The sequence below is a fragment of the Schistocerca nitens genome, chromosome 6 (genome assembly GCF_023898315.1).
Source record: "Schistocerca nitens isolate TAMUIC-IGC-003100 chromosome 6, iqSchNite1.1, whole genome shotgun sequence".
Lineage (NCBI taxonomy): Eukaryota > Metazoa > Arthropoda > Insecta > Orthoptera > Acrididae > Schistocerca > Schistocerca nitens.
The window spans coordinates 450,237,989-450,256,985 of record NC_064619.1 but is presented as its reverse complement, the minus strand read 5'-3'; the positions used below and the strand labels follow the sequence as shown (position 1 = coordinate 450,256,985).

The following is an 18,997-nucleotide window of genomic DNA, read 5'->3' as shown; positions in this document are numbered from 1 at the left end:
TTTGTCCCTGTTGATTTGAGTTTCTTATCTACTATAACAAATACATCCTCTGCACTTTCCATTAGCCTATTAGCCTCTTGTTTTGATTATCACTGTCCAGTATTACTAATGGCTAATTATTTGGAAGAAGACTAATTTCATTGGCTGCTGACAGATAGTAGAGGGTATGGCTGTCTGTCACCTATGGTGATACAGTCTGAATGAAACATATCTGACGAATTGGTGTGAATTGTTCAGCAAGCGACGAATTAATCTGCCTGACGAAACTTGATTTGAACGTCAGCTACCTGACTTACATGGTTTGAAGAATCAAGTAAGAAACTAAATTGTACAAGGCACCTTTACACAGAGTTTAGAGTGATCCTGGATGGAAAATATTTTGGAAGTGATGGCGTGGTAAAGAATGCAATGAACAACTGGATTAATGAGCTGGCACATGGGGAATTCTAAAGGTCGAGAAAAAATATAACCAATGCTTATGTAATGCAGGCGATTATGTTGGTGAAGTAGCTTCAATATCGTTAAGAGGTATTTTTTTGTTGTCACATAGATTTCTTGCATTTGCTGAAGTCTAATTGTCATTACCTCCTGGATTGCTCCTGTATGTCATCAAGAGTCCTCTACTAATACTTGCTGACACTTTGCATAACTTCATAAAATCACATGAAGAGAGGATCACAACCAACATTTACAAATTAGCCATCTCAAGCCAGAATGTTTATAGCATCCTCCTGGCACACCAGTTACACTAATGTACATTTATATATATAATATAAAGGATAAAGTAGATCAGTATGCGTGGAGCTGCGATAGTGTGAAAGACTCTTACTCTTGTTTGTCTACAGTAACAATTCAAAACGATTGTTGCCACAGAAAATTACACGAAACGTGAAATCAGTTCCGTAACACACTGTTTAGTGAAAAAAATCTCAGTGCTGTCAATACTTATCATGAAATTTGTTCTGTGTACAGACTAAATGTGACTAGTGAAGGTGCGCATCAATGGTGCCGTATGAGAGTGAAAGGATGAATGTTCATAAAGACAAACTGCACTTCTACTTGTAGTCAGGAATAAGTTTTGACAGGAAACTGATTTAAAAAAATATATGAGTACAGGTTATTCTACTTCTCTGGAGTTTCTTTTTCATTAAGATAGGAGGAGAAGGCTCACTGCCGTAATCGCGCTGCAGACGGTATTATTCGTTTCGGACCTCTTGATAAGTATGGAAGTGTGATTACGCATGTCAATCACATCGCGATTACGGGCAGCATGGGGTTCACGCCTGAGCCTCAGGATTTGCGCTAGCAGCTCATGTCGGGTGTTTGAAGCGTCAACTTCGCGTCTTAATATCTCGGGATGTAATGGGAATATTGCGATGCAATCAACGCCATTGTGTATGTGCTTTGTCATGCTATGGATTGCTGAAGAAAAAATATAGGAGGTCCATTTAAAAAAAAACTTAAATTGGGGGTTAAAAAACACATATGCTTTTGTTTTAGAATGTTTCCAAATATGTACATTCATGGGCCCCAGCCCTACATTGATACCGGTGAAAGTCGTTTTCCAATAGCTGTTATTGTTCCAGAGATATTTTGGGTGGACAAGATAGCTGGGACACCCTGTATATTTGCGTGTATTATACTTTAAGATACATCACACAAATGTGCCAATAAATTTAAAATTCTGACATAAATGTCTCGGCTCGAAATTCTTGTAAGTGGCTGGTCCTCAAACTGTTCAGTTTCGAACGCTTTGTGATAAATCCATCCCACTTTCTCACACGTAACATAATTCATCTTGCGTAAAAATAAATTTACTTTGAAAGTAACACTTTTCTAACCACCGTTCACAATACTATCCGGAGACTGTTAGAAATAGGTTCGATTTACCAGTTGCCAGAGAGCGCCAGAAAAACAGGCATTATTGTGCGTGTGCAACTGTATTAGTGTAGGAAGCCCACATGTTCATGCGTATAAAGCACTAACAGAGCTTACATTACACCATAAAAGAAACAGGGCATCAGAGGGTACTCCAAAGAGCATCGGAATTTCGTAAACTATACTAAAATGCATAACTCGGCTTCAGTGCAAATTGGCTTTTTCCAGATTCACAATGAAGTAGGTCCCATCTGATATTAAGCTTTTCAGTGTGGTTTTTGGGATGTAAATTTTCTTGGAGTACCAGTACTTTGCGATCTCATTTTTGGTTTTTTATTATGGCATAATGACATACATGGCAGAAGATGGTAACGTGCACTTGAAATTCATCGAACAGTTGGAACTAGCCAACACTGTAGAATGAAACACTTCGTTTCAAATAAAATGATTGCCTCAGCGGAATTGCTTTAGCAAACTTGCAAAAATAACTTCATTCTTCTGCAAGGCGATTAATGCTTGGCTGCTACTAACTTGGAAAGAAAATGAAATCAGAAACTGAAATTAATAATATATTTTTGCCCTTCGTAATTATGTGAATGCATTTTAATTCACTTGATAGCTCCCAGTCACAGAAATCCGTTTTGTTTTCATTTGACATGGGAGCTGTACACGAAGAGAAGCAACAAAATCACTTAACGTAAACACGGGTCATGTGGAGACTAACCCCCTCCCCACTACAACTCAGACAACCCTGTGCAAGTGCGAATCTGGCAGCTAGGGCGCGCGAGAAAAATTTTTCTCATTTACATCTGTCTGCTTGCTGCTACTACTGGTACAGCTAACAGCCAAACTTCAAGTAGCAGGAAGGGGGAGAAGGTACTGCTTATACGTGAGTCAAATGCGCATGCGCAACAGACCGCTGGCAATTGGTCAAACGAACGTAATGTGAACAGTTGTAACGTCATGCTCATAGCAAGCAGTTCATTGTTACGAAGAATTACAGTCTGCGCCCTACGGCCTTCGACATACTTTTGCTATCTGCAGACACTTGTGCGTGCACAGTGTTTTGTTGTCATAAATTGCACATTTCCTTTGCCACTAAAGTTTTATTTTTTCCCTCTCGTTTATATTTTCTTGCTGCAGTATTATTCTCCAGTAGCAGGATACAATAACATTCTTTGCTAGAGAATCAATTCTGCAGTCAAAATTACAAAAATTTAACTGAAGGCTAAAACAATGAAAAATTCCAGGAATTCCGAAAAATTCCCGGGTTTTTCCCGGTTTTCTCCCGGATGAAAAAATTCCCGGGTTTTTCCCGGTTGTCCCGGGTTGTAGACACCCTGCTATTATGCTTTACAAGTGAAACAGAAGTCTTGGAGTCAGTCTCCTTTCTGCCATTGTACTGTAACAACTCAATCTACAGGATGTGTATGCATAACGAAAACGAAAGACGAAAACAGAGATTGCTGGAAGAAGTTGAAGCAGAAAAAATGTATGATGAAGCAGATTCAGAGTCATATGAGGAGTGTGAAGTACTAGAACACTGAAGTGATACAGAGACAGATGCTAATGATAGGCAAATGAGTTTTGTAAATAACAATTTCTACTTGGGAAAAGACAAATCAACAAAATGGACATAGAACCCTCCACGAAGAAATGTAAGGAAAAGACCTAACAATACTATTATTCATGCACCAGGTGTGAAACCTGCAGCCAGAACTGTGAAATCGAACTTAAAGACTCCTCCCTTTTGTTTTTTGATGAAGGTATGGTCAACGATTTTAGTTTAGTAGGCTTTACCACGAACGTTACTGATTATCAAATGAAACAATAAGTTTACTGTTAGCAGTCATTGTTTATTTACATACGCAATGAGTTTCAAAGGTTTAAATCTCCATCATCATGGGTGTTCTGTGTTACGATTTTGGGGCAAAGAACATACAGCACCTAGTAGTTTAGTACCTAGTAGTTTCCAGACACCATCTTTGTCTACAAAGTGTAACTGTTTATATGTGCTGTATTACAACAGAGAATGGAGCCTGTGACCTTTGGAGACAGTGCCACAGGTTACCCCACAGTCTTAACACAACACACACTTCGTCTTAAGACATATAAATGCACCTGATAATGAAGGTTTAAACCCCTGAAACACACTGCGCACATAAACAGGGTGTATACGGGGACAAGGAAAAAAAATTCCCGGATTTGTCCCGGATATTCCGTTTAAAAAATATGCTTTTTCCCAGGCGAAAATACACTTTTTCTGTGCTAAGTGACGGTAGGTTTTCTGTAGATTTTCCCTTGGAACTGTAAAACTTATCAATCCTTTGAATGGTTAACGTTTTATATAATCGCATAGCCCGGGGGTAAAAAAAAAGACGGAGCAGAGAAGTTTTGGAAAGACTTTTAATAAAAAAAATGAAAGAAGTTTTGAAAAGACCTTTGATTTGCAGCAACATATACGCTGCATAATTTCGTATTACGAAAGTATACATTTGAATTGCACCAAACACAGCGCGTTAGTTTCCGGAGCGTTGCAACCGAGGTTGCGATGTCCTTTTGTAAGCGAGTCATATCTCAAGCCACGAGATCTCGCCAGCCGATGACAGCAGCTATCCAGAGCATAGGACACATGTTATAGTCAGCCAACAGCAAGATTACTGGTTACATAGCGTGAACACACAAGAGGAAAAGTTAACGGTTTACATTAATGTACACAGTACCGTATATCTACAAGAAAAGCTAAGCTTCCACATATAATATTGGTCTCTAAGATTAACACGCTACAATAGAAGCTAAGCTTTCACATGTAATATTGATCTTTTTTTGCATGTAATATACTTTAAGATACATCACACACATGTGCCAGTAAATTTAAAATTATGACATAAATGCCTCGGCTCGAAATTCTTGTAAGTGGCTGGTCCTCAAATGTTCAGTTTCGAGAGCTCTGTGATTTAGATATCCATCCCACTTTCTCACACGTAACAGAATTCATCTTGTGTAAAAATAAATTTACTTTGAAAGTAACACTTTTCTAACCACCGTTCACAATACTGTTAGAAATAGGTTCGATTTACCAGTTGCCAGAGAGCGCCAGAAAACACATTATTGTGCGGGTGCAACTGCAGTGGTGTACGAAGGCCGCATATTCATGTGTATAAAGCACTAAGAGAGCTTACATTACACCATAAAAGAAACAGGGCATCAGAGGATACTCCAAAGAGCATCGAAATTTCGTAAACCATACTAAAATGCATAATTCGGCTTGAAGTGCAAATTGGCTTTTTCCAGATTCACAATGAAGTAGGTTCCATCTGATATTAAGCTTTTCAGTGTGGTTTTTGGGATGTAAATTTTCTTGGAGTACCAGTACTCTACGATCTCTGCCATGTATGGCATAATGCCATACATGGCAGAAGATGGTAATGTGCACTTGAAATTCATCGAACAGTTGGAACTAGCCAACACTGTAGAATGAAACACTTCGTTTCAAATAAAATGATTGCCTCAGCGGAACTGCTTTAGCAAACTTGCAAAAATAACTTCATTCTTCTGCAAGGCGATTAATGCTTGGCTGCTACTAACTTGGAAAGAAAATGAAATCAGAAACTGAAATTAATAATATATTTTTGCCCTTCGTAATTATGTGAATGTATTTTAATTCACTTGATAGCTCCCGGTCACAGAAATCCGTTTCGTTTTCATTTGACATGGGAGCTGTACACGAAGAGAAGCAACAAAATCACTTAACGTAAACACGGGTCATGTGGAGACTAACCCCCTCCCCACTACAACTCAGACAACCCTGTGCAAGTGCGAATCTGGCAGCTAGGGCGCGCGAGAAAAATTTTTCTCATTTGCATCTGTCTGCTTGCTGCTACTACTGGTACAGCTAACAGCCAAACTTCAAGTAGCAGGAAGGGGGAGAAGGTACTGCTTATACGTGAGTCAAATGCGCATGCGCAACAGACCGCTGGCAATTGGTCAAACGAACGTAATGTGAACAGTTGTAACGTCATGCTCATAGCAAGCAGTTCATTGTTATGAAGAATTACAGTCTGCGCCCTACGGCCTTCGACATACTTTTGCTATCTGCAGACACTTGTGCGTGCACAGTGTTTTGTTGTCATAAATTGCACATTTCCTTTGCCACTAAAGTTTTATTTTTTCCCTCTCGTTTATATTTTATTGCTGCAGTATCATTCTCCAATAGCAGGATACAATAACATTCTTTGCTAGAGAATCAATTCTGCAGTCAAAATTACAAAAATTTAACTGAAAGCTAAATCAATGAAAAATTCCTGGAATTCCGAAAAATTCCCAGGTTTTTCCCAGTTTTCTCCCGGATGAAAAAATTCCCGGGTTTTTCCCGGATTGTATACACCCTGATAAATAAACATTGATTAGTAATAGTAAACTTGTTTCATTCATGGGTATGATCGAAAAAATATGTGGATATACTGCAGTGTACATAAAAAGCACTTCGGGGAATTCTGCACGGAAACAAAACACCAAAGAGACAGATGTGGTTGAAATTGTTGGGTTACCTACTTTGCTAAACCATATCAACCGCTTTTAGTAATAGAAAGTGGGACTGCAAGAATAATTGAAAGTCTGGACTGACAATTTGTACATCTGTGAAATACATCAACTGAAAGAGTTTTCTACTTATGTAGCTACATTCTTACCTAAAGGAAGACTGTCAGTAATCCTCTTTGTACACCTGTCGCAAGATAGAGTCACACTCTGAGAAGGGCACCTGATTTTCACCAGCATCTCTCCACAGCATTGCTATGGCTTGTCGCTTGATTTCTCTCTGATGGGATAGATATACTGGAAGGTAAATGCAAGGTTGCTCAGCTTGCTGCCTTTGCATGCCAATAATATGGCTACTGGCTCTTAAGGCAGTATTATCACACTCCTGCAATTGAAGATACCAATTAATTTATTTGTAAGTCATGATGTGCTAACATCTCTAGTAAATAATAAAACAGAAAAACACACACACACACACACACAGTCTCATGGCAAGGGCAATGTAGAAAGTTGGAAAATGTGCTGCCTTTTCTTCTAACCTTTAAGTATAATAAACCTAACATATCCTCTAAAATAGGTCAAAATCAACCATCTTTGCTTGTTCAATGTCCTAAGGCCCTGTGTGTATGCTGCTGGCTTTGGATCAAACTCTGCAGGAGTGGCTTTCCTACTGCAACTCCCCAGCAGGCAGTGTGTCACAGTATACTTCCAGGAGGCAACGCCTGCAGCTGTATGCAGCAGCAGGTAGAATGTTCGCCTGTACCTGTCTTTGGATTTTGCGGCACATCAGCAAGCCCCCTATGAGGAAATAGTTTCAAATGTCCCCAAAGATTGCACCACCATGTGGAGGTCATTTCATACCTGCTTTCTCACCTTTCAAATGGCAATTTCTTTCCATGCCAATAGATTATGCCTGACCATTCACATACATTACCAATAGTGGTATTTCATGAGCAAGCGTAAAAAATTTTGATTTGTACATAAATTTTTATGAGGATAGAGTTCAAGAAGAAATTATGTCTCTTGAGTATTACTTCATTTTATATTTCTATCAACTGTAAACTGATCACAGTGCTAACACTGTCATGTGGTTAACTGGCTAGATTATAGTGACATAGTCTTGCTGGTGTTAGAGTGGGCATTACATTACATGTTAGGCTTTGTGGTGTTTTGAGGTGACTGAGTATTTCTGTTCCTGATAGCTCTCACATCCAACTTATTGGATTAAACTGAAGTCGTCGTATTCCATACATTTTGCTGTCTTGCATTTTGGTGTGTGATTTTAGTGTGTCTATAAATTTGCAGATGCTTCGGAAAGGCATATTCCGAAGTATAATTTTTGGAGTTGGCTTGTCAGGAAGCAAGGTGTGCATTGAAAAATCATGCTCTTCCACACTTCTCACACAAATTGCAGTAACGAAAACTTTGGTGCAATATCCAGTTGCTGAACTCGTTAACACAAACTATAGCGACCTCTAGTAGCCCCATTATTTGTATTTACATGTTGTTATAAAGCAGCATATGAAATTAGCTTCACATGAAACAACAGTCTAGGTCTTTCTTCCATGATAAGGATACCTTGAAACACAACAATGAGGAAGTAAGATTAGCACCATGCAGCACTGAAGCATGTTATGTAGCCCAAACTAATGAAAATGCTCGCTATATGCAAGATGCTAGGTAACTTAATAGGTAACAACAGGAACTGTAATTTGCAAGTTTATGGTATATAAAATGTCCTATTGTAAATAACAGACAGTGCAGGACATTTTTAAATGTCACACAACATATCTGTACCTGTGGTGAATCTCTATGCTGCTCAGCAGCAACTTGGGTCTGGGGTACTTCTTGCAGTGCTTGAATTCTCGATACGTGCATCAGCTGTTGGATGGCAGTTTTAGTCTCTGACTGAACTTCTTCAGACTGGTCTCTTGCATGATTACGCAGGTACTGTTTTTCCTGCTTCTCCTTGTCTCTGCGAGGGCAGCTACATATCCTCACTTCCAACACACGACGCCCTAGGATATCTCCACTGGTAACAAGCAATTTTTTTCTCAAAGTGACGTGTACATAAACAATCTGTTCTACTTATGTTAATACTATCTGCAATATATGATCTAACAGTACAAACCTGACGTCCTCTAGCGTAAACACCAGTGCAAGAGCCCTTCGGCCAATACCACCTCTACAGCTGTTCTTACAAACAAAAGTATACAGCAAAGGAACGCTAGTAGCACCAGGCTGTGGAGCACAGAGCGGTGTAACAACACTGTAGCGTCCCGACACTGGATCTGTCTGATATTGCGTTAAAGGGTCACTGCAGCGGACAACGTGCTTCACAGATGGACAGCCTAAAACAGAAGCTTCAGTGTATTGAAACTGTAAGTAATTTACTGTCAAAAATATTACATGTCAGTCAAGACACAAATTCATGGTACACACCTGCATTCAGTGTATGAGCTAAGTCCTCATGAGTGGGGCATGTCTTAACAACTTCTTCAAATGACTCAGATTCTGGTACGAACAATGGAAGTGCACGAATGAAGAGAGCAGTTGACGGTGTCCAATCTGTGTTCAGTGTCACACTGAAACGAACACTTTTGCCTATATCTGTGAATACTTTGTCCAGAATCTGTGAATACTGAGGAAGAGAAAATTAACACTTATTAGATTTCATTTATAAGTTGTGCTGAAAAAGACCCTACTTATTAATCTTGTAACAGACAAAGACTAGATTCAGCATATTATCTTTTTACTCATAAACCATAAGTTCCACATGTCAAAGTTATAAAATACTAAGGCGAACTGTCTGCAGAAGGATGGAACAAATTATGACAGTTTGGAGGAAGATAAGTTTGGATTCTGGAGAAATGTCGAAACGCATGAATCAACACTTTATAACAAAGGTTAAAGAAAAATAAAGATACATTCATAGCACTTGTATGTTTAGAAAATCTTTTTCGTGGTGTCAACCGGAAAACAATTTTTGGAATTTTGATGTTATCTGAGATGCAATTCAAGGAGCAAAACATTACCCACAACATGTACAGAAACCACATTGTAGTTCTAAGAATAAATGGAGGCAGTGACACAGAAGTCAGTGAAACAAGGTTGTGACCTATGCTATTCATTACTGTATAGAATTTAATTTGCAAATGAGACAAAGTAGTAGAGCAGTTTTACAAGACAGGAAGCAAAATAAAATTATGGCAAGAGTAAAGAGGATATGCAGACTGACTATAGTGATTAAAGGTTTCCTGATATGTGTTGTCATCAATTAGTATAAATTTAAGTCATCAATTGGTATAAATTTAAATGTTATGAAGTCTTTTCTAAAAATATCACCAAACACCCAATTCTTTAAAGAATCAAACTTGTATGCAGAAAAAAACTTCAAACATCTGATTACTTTCAAAATGAATTAATGTATAAATTATTTGGCATTAAGCATGTATGCGAGAAAAAAGTTCAGAAGTGGTTTTAAATTACGTTTAAAGTTTGCTGTTAGTCACTAAGTGCTCTTATTATCAAACAATTGATAAGTATAGTATGCATAATTTGCATTCTTTTTCAAGCAAAAGCTAGTTTTTCACACATCTCAATGTTTATGACATAATTATCTCTTGAACTAACATTCGTGCACCTGAAAATCGTTAGATAGGCATTCTGCAAATGGAACCAGGTGGCTGTACCCTCGGTTAGCAGTTTGGATAGGTTGGTTGATTTGGGGGAGAGGACCAAACAGTGAGATCGTCAGTCCCATCAGATTAAAAGGATGGGGAAGGAAGTCGGCTATGCCTTTTTAAAGGAACCATCCTGGCATTTACTTGAAGCAATTTAGGGAAATCATGGAAAACCTATATCAGGATGGCCGGATGCATGTTTGAACCATCACCCTCCCGAATGCGAGTCCAGTCTGCTAATTACTGCACCACCTCGATCAGTGGTTAGTAGATTTGTCTGTAATGGAGCCTTAGATGGAGTGAAACATGGACAATTAAAAGTGAAGGCAACAGGAGAGTAGAAACTTGTGAAATGTGATGTTCCAAAAGAATGCTGAAGATTAGATTGGTCGATGAGGTAGCTAATGAAGAATGGCATTGATTTTAGATGGGAAAAAGCTTTAGATCAGCAAACAGATAACTGGGAATGGAAAAGTGTGGGACATTACAATATCCACTACTGCAATTATGACCGTAAGTCACTTTCAAGTGGTTACAGTTTAAGTAGTTTAATCTAGATCCTCTGGTACTGCAGCATGTATTCCCACGACTTGTTATGCATAAAAGTCATTTTATTACTGGGCAAGGTGAGCTGGTTAACCAGTCAGGATGGGAACTAACTTGATCATGTGACTAGGTACAGTCATGTTCTAATTCAAAGTAGCACACATTGTTACCTCCCAGAGTGAATGTGAAAAGTGATCGCCAGAAAAGACCTACGTGGGAAACTGCGACAACTTTCTGCCAACATCTTTACTAACAACAAAAATGAGTAATGTATAATAGTGTCCACAGAGAATGTGCCAGAAGTTACTGGTGCACAAATCATTGAAGGATGGACATGATACTAAATGGAGTAGTATTCAAGTATCTGTCCCAAAGTGGAGTAACTGAAACGCATATAATAATTATTTCATTGCTGACATAACTAAATGTGTTATTAGACAGTGATCTCTGTAATATTATGAACAATACAAGGGAATACCATCTCTGCAAAAACGTCATTGCTTTTGTCACACACAACTGGATTTTCAGTCTGGTAAAGAAACTAACAAAATCTGTTCTATCCATAGGATGATTTTAAAAGTTTCCAGAATGAATGAGTCATTATGTGTGCCTGGGAGAATGTACTTAAAAAAACATACACTAGAATTTTTACAAAAAAGTGAAGAATCAAGATTGAAGTGGTCCATAGTTTATTTAGACAAACCGTGGATTCATATACATTACACTGTGAAGAAATGCTTGCAAAGAGAAAGTGTGTGCGTACTATCAAACACTATTGTCATTGAATGTTTCATTGTTGCAAATGCATGCAGTTCTGTTTCATGTTCGCTTCTCCTCTTTAACTATAAATGGAAAACAACTTCAGACTACCATGTAGAAATGGTCAGGAAAAATTAAAAATGCATAGAAACAAAAAGACAAACTTTAGGCATTCATTAAGGATCACCAATCTTCTCCTCTTTATTATATTGACCAAATTTTGGAAGAACATGGTTCCCTTCCTACTGCCACACCATCTAAACCTAAAACTTACAGAACTGGTACGGCATTTTGAAAGAACATGATCCATATTCATCATACGTCAAGCATCTCACTTTCTCCTGGTATAAGCATTGCGATGTAAAGCCACTTTGGCAACTTACATGTCAATTTTGCAGCTTTTATATTCAAGCAGTGTTTCGGTTGGCCTCATAAGGCTGAGTAGACCACCTTCCCTACCATTCCTCCACAGAAAAATTTGATGTGCTCACCGAGCAAAGCCAAAACTGCTAACCACTAGACCATGCAATCAGCTGACTTCTGCAGCTGCAACTTTGCCTCTAGAAGTGAACTGTAACCATTGCTACAGTTTACCTTTTACCTGGACCAATTTACACTGGGATTGCATAGTGCTTCGACCTACGAGCAGGCGGTTTCCAACACCACTAGATTTAATGGACCTTTGCTTGATATCAGTCTTTCAGTACACCTGCATATTGAATTAGTAATCCTTGGACTTTTGTCAATTTCAATCAGAAACTATTGCATATTAATTTATATTTGGAACTATCACTTATATCCATCAAGAGCTATAACTGTTTGTTTTCATGGCCTAATAGACACTTTTAATTTATTGTTATGGAAATTTATTTGTGTTCAATAAATCCACTGCCCTCAAACTGAGGATCACAATATTGGAAATGGGGACGTCCCAGCTGCTTAAGAAAGGAAAGTATGTCAAACCTGCCTTGTGATGCACTTTCAGAATGTGATATCAAATGTTTGGATTGCTAACGTGCCTTTTTGCTGTTTACAAACTCACAGTTGCATTACTTGGTTCAGAAGTTAGCACTGTTGTCCGATCTGTCTGTGCTACTGTGCTCTGGCATATTCTCTTTATTACCCAATCATTTCTGAACAAGATGTGTTTGTTAGCGACAAGGCTAATTCATAAGTATGTAAATGGGAAACCATATGCGAAAAATTTAATAATAGCCACAGAGGTTCGCATTCAAGCTTTGAAAACAGTTTGCCTCCTCCTTGGCTGTGTGCACATCTGAAATATTTCGAATGGCCCGAAACATTTTCAGACTTTGATATCTGGTCCAGAACAGTAGCAATGTAGTGCAATAAGTTTCAATTGCAGACTCAAAAGTGCAAGTTCCATTCACTAGTGACCACATGGTCGCAAACTCAGCAACCCTGGGCTATAGATGACATGGTGTCAGCTCAAAGTGCCGTTAACAGTTTTCAACTGGGAGCGCTAAAGCCTGCAAGCGAAATCAGCAGCCATCTACAGAACTATGACAACAATGAGGCATTGCCATAGAGACATTTACAAAATCGCATTATGTTACTGGTTGAGTTAGTCGCGTAATGCCCACTGCAACTTATGCCTACTCAACTATAGAACTGTGCATCATTTATAGTGATACACTTTGTACCCTGTTGCCAAGGCTGTTTTTCATGGCAGATGACAATGTCCACATTATGAGGACAAGTGTTATAATTGGTTACATAGATGTCACGCAGCAGAAGTATACTGTACCACGCTGAGCACCAATCACCTAGAAGCGAATTCTGCAATCGTATGCTGCAACTGTGCAAAATTTTGCTACATGCAACACTGTCAAAACATTCCAGTGACTTATTTTTGACATTTTTCACTGGTCTGTCATTAACCAAAGCAGCTTAGTGTTGGCATTCCCTCACTAAGTGAAGTGCAAACAAATCTGAAGGTGTATGGCCACCATAAAGTGTCACTCTTAGGTAGTGTGCAACAGGCGCTCAGTTATAATCGGGTGTCCTGAATATTGTCATTCTTAGTAGTGACGTCTCCTTTGGTAGAGAACATTTTTGGTTTAAGTGCTCCTTGTTTGTTGGTGCCCTGTGCTGCCTTTGATATACTTCAGATGCAATTTGCATAACTGTTTGAATCTGGTTCAGTGAAAGCAGTAGACTTGCAGTACCACATTTTTGTACAGCCAACACCATGTCCGAAATTTTACAAAGTTTGTCCGATTCTGTTGGCCATTAATACTGAACCAGACAGGCTAGAAAAACAACGAGTTTTGTTTTTGGTTTCCTAGAGTCAGTGGGGCTTTGCCGTAATTGGTGGAAAGACAACCCGGAGGGCTCCCATCACTTGTGACAAGATTTTAGGTAAACCATTAATGTTCAAGCGGACACTGATTTCAGTCCCTTACCCTCACAGAGATGAATTTTTTTTATGGACTTTAAAGAGGAAAACTCTTCGCTAAAATCGATCTGATGGAGGCATATTTTCACAAACTGTATCAATAGATCGGACTGCCTTTTAGTATGGCTAGCATATGATTCCAGAGATTCTATATTGTGTGAATTATTTCTGTATCATCAACTGTACAATCTACCTTTGGTTTTTGCGGACTTTGTACCAAAAGGACTTGGGTATAACACTTTCAAACGCACCCTCTTTCAATGGTTATTTAGGCTACATCCTCAATGAGGAAGGCCTTCAACCCATCAAAGAATATGTACAGGCTATTAAAAACATGCCATTGGTGTTGGCGACACATGCATTCCCACTCGGCATCACAGCTGTTCTCTCTCAAAAGTTAGTGGATGGTATGAAGAGGTCATTCTCGTTTATGCCAAAACACTTACTCCCACTCAAAAGCATTATTTATAGAATGAAAAGGGAGTACCGACCATCATCTTTGGTGACAATATATTTAGCATTTTAGGTATGATCGCAAAATGCACCATATCACAGACGATAAACCCGTAACAAAATGCCTGTGCTGGCATACTATCAGCCAAGTAAAAGGTAAATTCACACTGAATTTATGGCTTCTAATTGACAGCTGAGAAAAACTTGGATTTCCAATCTTGTTATAAAGTCTTGACATTGGAGGTTAGTAGGCTGTGTGAGGCTACAAACTTGTCTTCGGTAACAATTTCCTTCCATACTAGTTTCAACAAATTATGCTAATCATAAACAACAAGCCTTGGGCACAGCACAGCCTTTTACCAGCCACGACTTTGCCTTTACAAACTATTCCGAAGAATTCATTCAGGGGGACTATACAACCAAAAGAACTAAACCCACAAAAATATTATTAGATTGTAAAATACATTAACAAGACCAGATTCTGGGATGAATCTGTCTCACACTGAGATACCTTGTGAATATTAAAAACCAAGTTGCCAATTGAAATCAGGGAGAAGTTGGGTCATGTGCCTGAATATAATATTGAAAGTCTCCATCACTGCTAGACACAATCTCTTGAATGAAGAGGCAAAAGCAATAACCACACGGAACTGAAAATTGCAGGGGAAACAGAAACGATAACCAACTGAGCACATCATGTAACCTTGAATGAAAAAACCCACTGGAAATAACAACCAGCAAGGAGACAATAGTAGTAACAGGAATTGATACAAAAAGCAGACACACAAGCAACGGTGCTGGGGTTTGTGGTTGGCTACTCTCCTGCTGATTATTAGTGCTTCGAATCTGATAGCACCCAGGCTATCAAATTCGAAGCACCAATAATCAGCAGGTGAGTAGCCAATAATTACAGAGGTGGTAGACAATAATAATTGTTTGATAAGCTAAATGCGAACATCTATTGCCCCAGAGGGTTGATAGCAGACAGAGCAAGGGACTGTGGTCATGAAATCAGAATTACAGTCACTGATGGAACAGCTATAAGAGAAGAGCTAGGGCAAGACACTAACCTCTGAAAATTTAATAATGGTTCCACAATCTGCAGTACATGATGAAATCGAAGGAATACACCTTACCACAATATTAGACACAGGTGTATTGGTTAATATTATTTCAGTGGCATTCTTCAAAACAATATTGGACAGGGTCCACATGTCAACCTTTCCTGTAACGAACTCTAGTACCGGGTGCGTATGTGGACAAGATGATCAACTCTTGGATTTTGTCCGGGTGAAAATACAATATAACCAGTTTGAACGTACATTTTTTCCAAGTCGAGTGACAATATACGGACAGATCTTCAATGCACGGCAACATGTACACAGCGTATTTTCATACAAAACGCATAAATACAAATTCCACTAGATACAGAACCGCAGCTTGTGAAGCACTGAAATCAAGACTGTGCTGAATGATGCATTTTTGTCAGCCATCATAGCTCGTGTCACTTGATTTCACCAACCAATGACAGCAGATATTCAGAGTATAGGGCATGCAATGTTGCCAGCCAATAGCAATATCACTGATAAGTAGTGCGAACACACAAACTGGACAAGTTAAACTTTCACACATAACAACGGTTGTCAAAAAGTTTTTGCTGGTTTTTCTGAGGATGTGGTTAAGCAGCATCCTAAGAGCACAGTGTAAACTGCAGCAGCTGAATATATCTGACAACCTCTATTATAAGATTTACTGCTGTACGCCAAACATTTTGTGGGTTACCTGACGGAATACAGGTTCCGTCGAACACTTTGATTTTTCCAGAGAAACGCCAATTACACGTGCAATTGCACAAGAACTCACCTCGCACAATTTTAAGGATAGTTATACTTTTTCCCCATCCGTATTACATAATTTGTAATCTATAAAGAACTAAAATAAATATAAGAAACTAACCTTGAAGCTTGGTCTTTAGGGTTTGTGGCACTTTAAGATATATTAAAAACAAATGTGCCAGTAAAATTTTAAATAATGGTATTAATGGCTGGTCTTCTGGGCACATAATTTTTCGAAGTAGTTGGTTCTCAAAGTATTAAGTTTTGCCTGAGAGTAAAATGCTCCTCAATTTAAGAAATCCATTATGCTTTCTCGCTTGTAACATAATTCAATTTGCGTACAAGGAAATTTACTGTGAAAGTAATGCTTTTCAAACCAGCGTTCGAAATATTTTCTCATGACCTGTTACAAATATAAAAAGTTCTACATCTCCATCTATACTCTACAAACCACCGTGGCAGAGGGTACAGCTCATCGTGCCCATTATTAGGGCTTCTTCCTGTTCCACTCACATACGAAGCATGGGAAGAATGATTGATTGAATGAATGACTCTAATAAATCTTATCCTCATGATCTCTGTGTGAGCAATATGTAGGGGTTGTAGTATATCCCCAGAGTAATCATTCCAAGCCAGTTCTTAAAACTTTGTTAATAGACTTTCTTGGGATAGTTTATGTCTGCCTTCAAGAGTCTCCCATTACAATTCCCTCAGTATCTCTGTGACATTCTCCCATGGATTAAACAAACCTGTAACCATTCACGCTGTCTTTCTCTGTATACTTACAACATCCCCTGTTAGTAGTATCTGGTACGGGTCTCATACACTTTAACAATATTCTAGGATGGGTTGCATGAGTGACTTGTAAGCAAGCTCTTTTGTTGTGACATGACACTCTTTGAAAGCAGTTGGTTCTTACTAAGTACAGTATTGCGTAGTCTTCATCCTAAAACCTTTGACAAAATTTGCTGTCAGCAGATACCTGTGTGGACATTGTGTTTTGTTGTAAATGGCACATTTTCTCTACAACTAAAGTTTTATTTTGGTGTTATCCTCTTGTTTATGTTTTATTACCACAGTATTATTCTGCTTTAGCACGCTAAAGTAAAATTCTTTGATACAGTATCAGTTCATACCAGTCAAAATTAGAAAAATTTAACTGAAAACTAGAAAAACGAGAAATTCCTGAGATTCTAAAAAATTTCCATGTTTTTTTTTCCAGATGAAAAGATCCCTGCATTTTTCCTGGATTTCCCAGGGCGTATACACCTTGTAGTATTATTGTAACTGCATAATGATGACAATCGCACAATGAAAGACTGCAGACATGGCTCAAAGGCAAGCTACGAAATTTGTAGCAATTGGAGGCATCTCCCTAGTCGTCCCACATCTGGATGTAGATTGTACTGTAGGGCCTGACCTTCTGAGGAATAAGGATGCCATAGTCAACTTCTTCTTGCAAGTTCCACCTTACGAGTGAGTGTTCCGGTTTCAGTAAATTGATTGAGCAAACTAAGTCCATGGCAAACACTGTTATGTGTTATGGAATAACAATAAAGTGGAAGCATTCAGAATCCTGTAACACTGAAAATTCCATCTCTAAATGAGCAAATTCAAGCACAGGTCATGGAATCCAATGCATTGTCACAAGCACAGTAGACTGAGCTGTTTAACCTACTTCAGCACCGGCAACAGCGCGAAGCAGATTACTCTGAGTTACACAAAACTAAGATATGTATAAGAAATCAACTGAACTATATACATGTCACTGCAGAACTAATTACTAAACTGTAATGTTTTGGAAACTGTTCTAGCAGTAAACATTTGCATTTGTCTCAAAGTAATTCTTTGAGTGGTGGAGGCCAATGTGATCAGTAAGAAACGCCCCCTTGATCACACGCTTCTTGATGTCTATGGAACACAAGAATAATAACAAATTTTTGAGTTTTTTTTTTTTTTGTTTAAATCGAATAATCTCTTTTCGATGTAGAAAATTTTCGCCCCAGAAAAATTTCACTGTCTCCTCACATAACAGTTTCATTACAAATTGGCATTTGAAGTTGTATTATGTTGGCTAACTGAACTCTAGTGGAACTCGAGCAGTCAAGCAGTGAGACAGTGATCAAACAAAATCATTGAGATACTGAATTTGTGGGTGAGCAATTCAATGCACTCCCTCTTGTGCGACTGATAAATCTATGCTTCACAAACAGTGATCTTGTGTGATGGTTAGGTGATCCACATACTCAAGACTATCTGTGAATAAAACCATCTGTTGTGTGTCAACATGAGTAATGATGTGCAGTTCGTGAATGCTACGTATGAGTGTTATGTGATCACATCACTTAGCTACATGTGAACTGCGTTTAAGTTATCGTTGCATGTGATTATATTGCACAATGATAAAGGAATGATGTGATTTTGGACTTTAGCGACTGCTACTTCTTGTAGGCATTATTCGATCAAGGAACTAATCAGACACTCAGTGACTGCACCATAGAGGCAACATTAATCCACACCATCAGTGACAGCATCCATGCAGTCTGAACTGAAAATAACCTGCTTAGAAGTAAGCAACTTCTAATTTGACAGTTAAGCCAAGTGAATGACACCATTAATGGGCATTCAACTGTCCTAATATATTCTTTACAGGCAGTCACATATTGATTATCGTTTACTCATCCCGATGTACAAATATTTCCATGCACTCCACCATTGCCGCTGGATGGTACCCTATGGAGCCAACTGCCTGGCTGAAGCTGTTCCAGACATCACACATCATCCCTTGGCTCAATCACCATGCTGACATCATATGTGGTCTATGATGATCATCAAGGTTAGAAGAACAATATGCATTGGATGGTGGGCAAGTTCGTAGTGTTTTT

The 18,997-nt window shown here is 38.6% G+C and overlaps 1 protein-coding gene across 5 annotated transcripts in view; it reads right to left on the bottom strand.

Moving 5' to 3' along the window:
- Positions 1-18,997, bottom strand: part of LOC126263069 (cellular tumor antigen p53-like) — a 93,744-nt gene that overhangs the window by 16,943 nt on the left and 57,804 nt on the right. For all 5 annotated transcript variants that reach the window (XM_049960056.1, XM_049960054.1, XM_049960055.1 and 2 more), the window contains exons 5-8: positions 8,860-9,058; positions 8,549-8,768; positions 8,215-8,449; positions 6,570-6,802 (exon numbers count right to left, since the gene is read on the bottom strand). In XM_049960056.1, coding sequence (XP_049816013.1) covers positions 6,584-6,802; positions 8,215-8,449; positions 8,549-8,768; positions 8,860-9,058 — 873 coding nt within the window. In that variant the 3' untranslated portion in view covers positions 6,570-6,583. The remainder of the gene's footprint in view (positions 1-6,569; positions 6,803-8,214; positions 8,450-8,548; positions 8,769-8,859; positions 9,059-18,997) is intronic.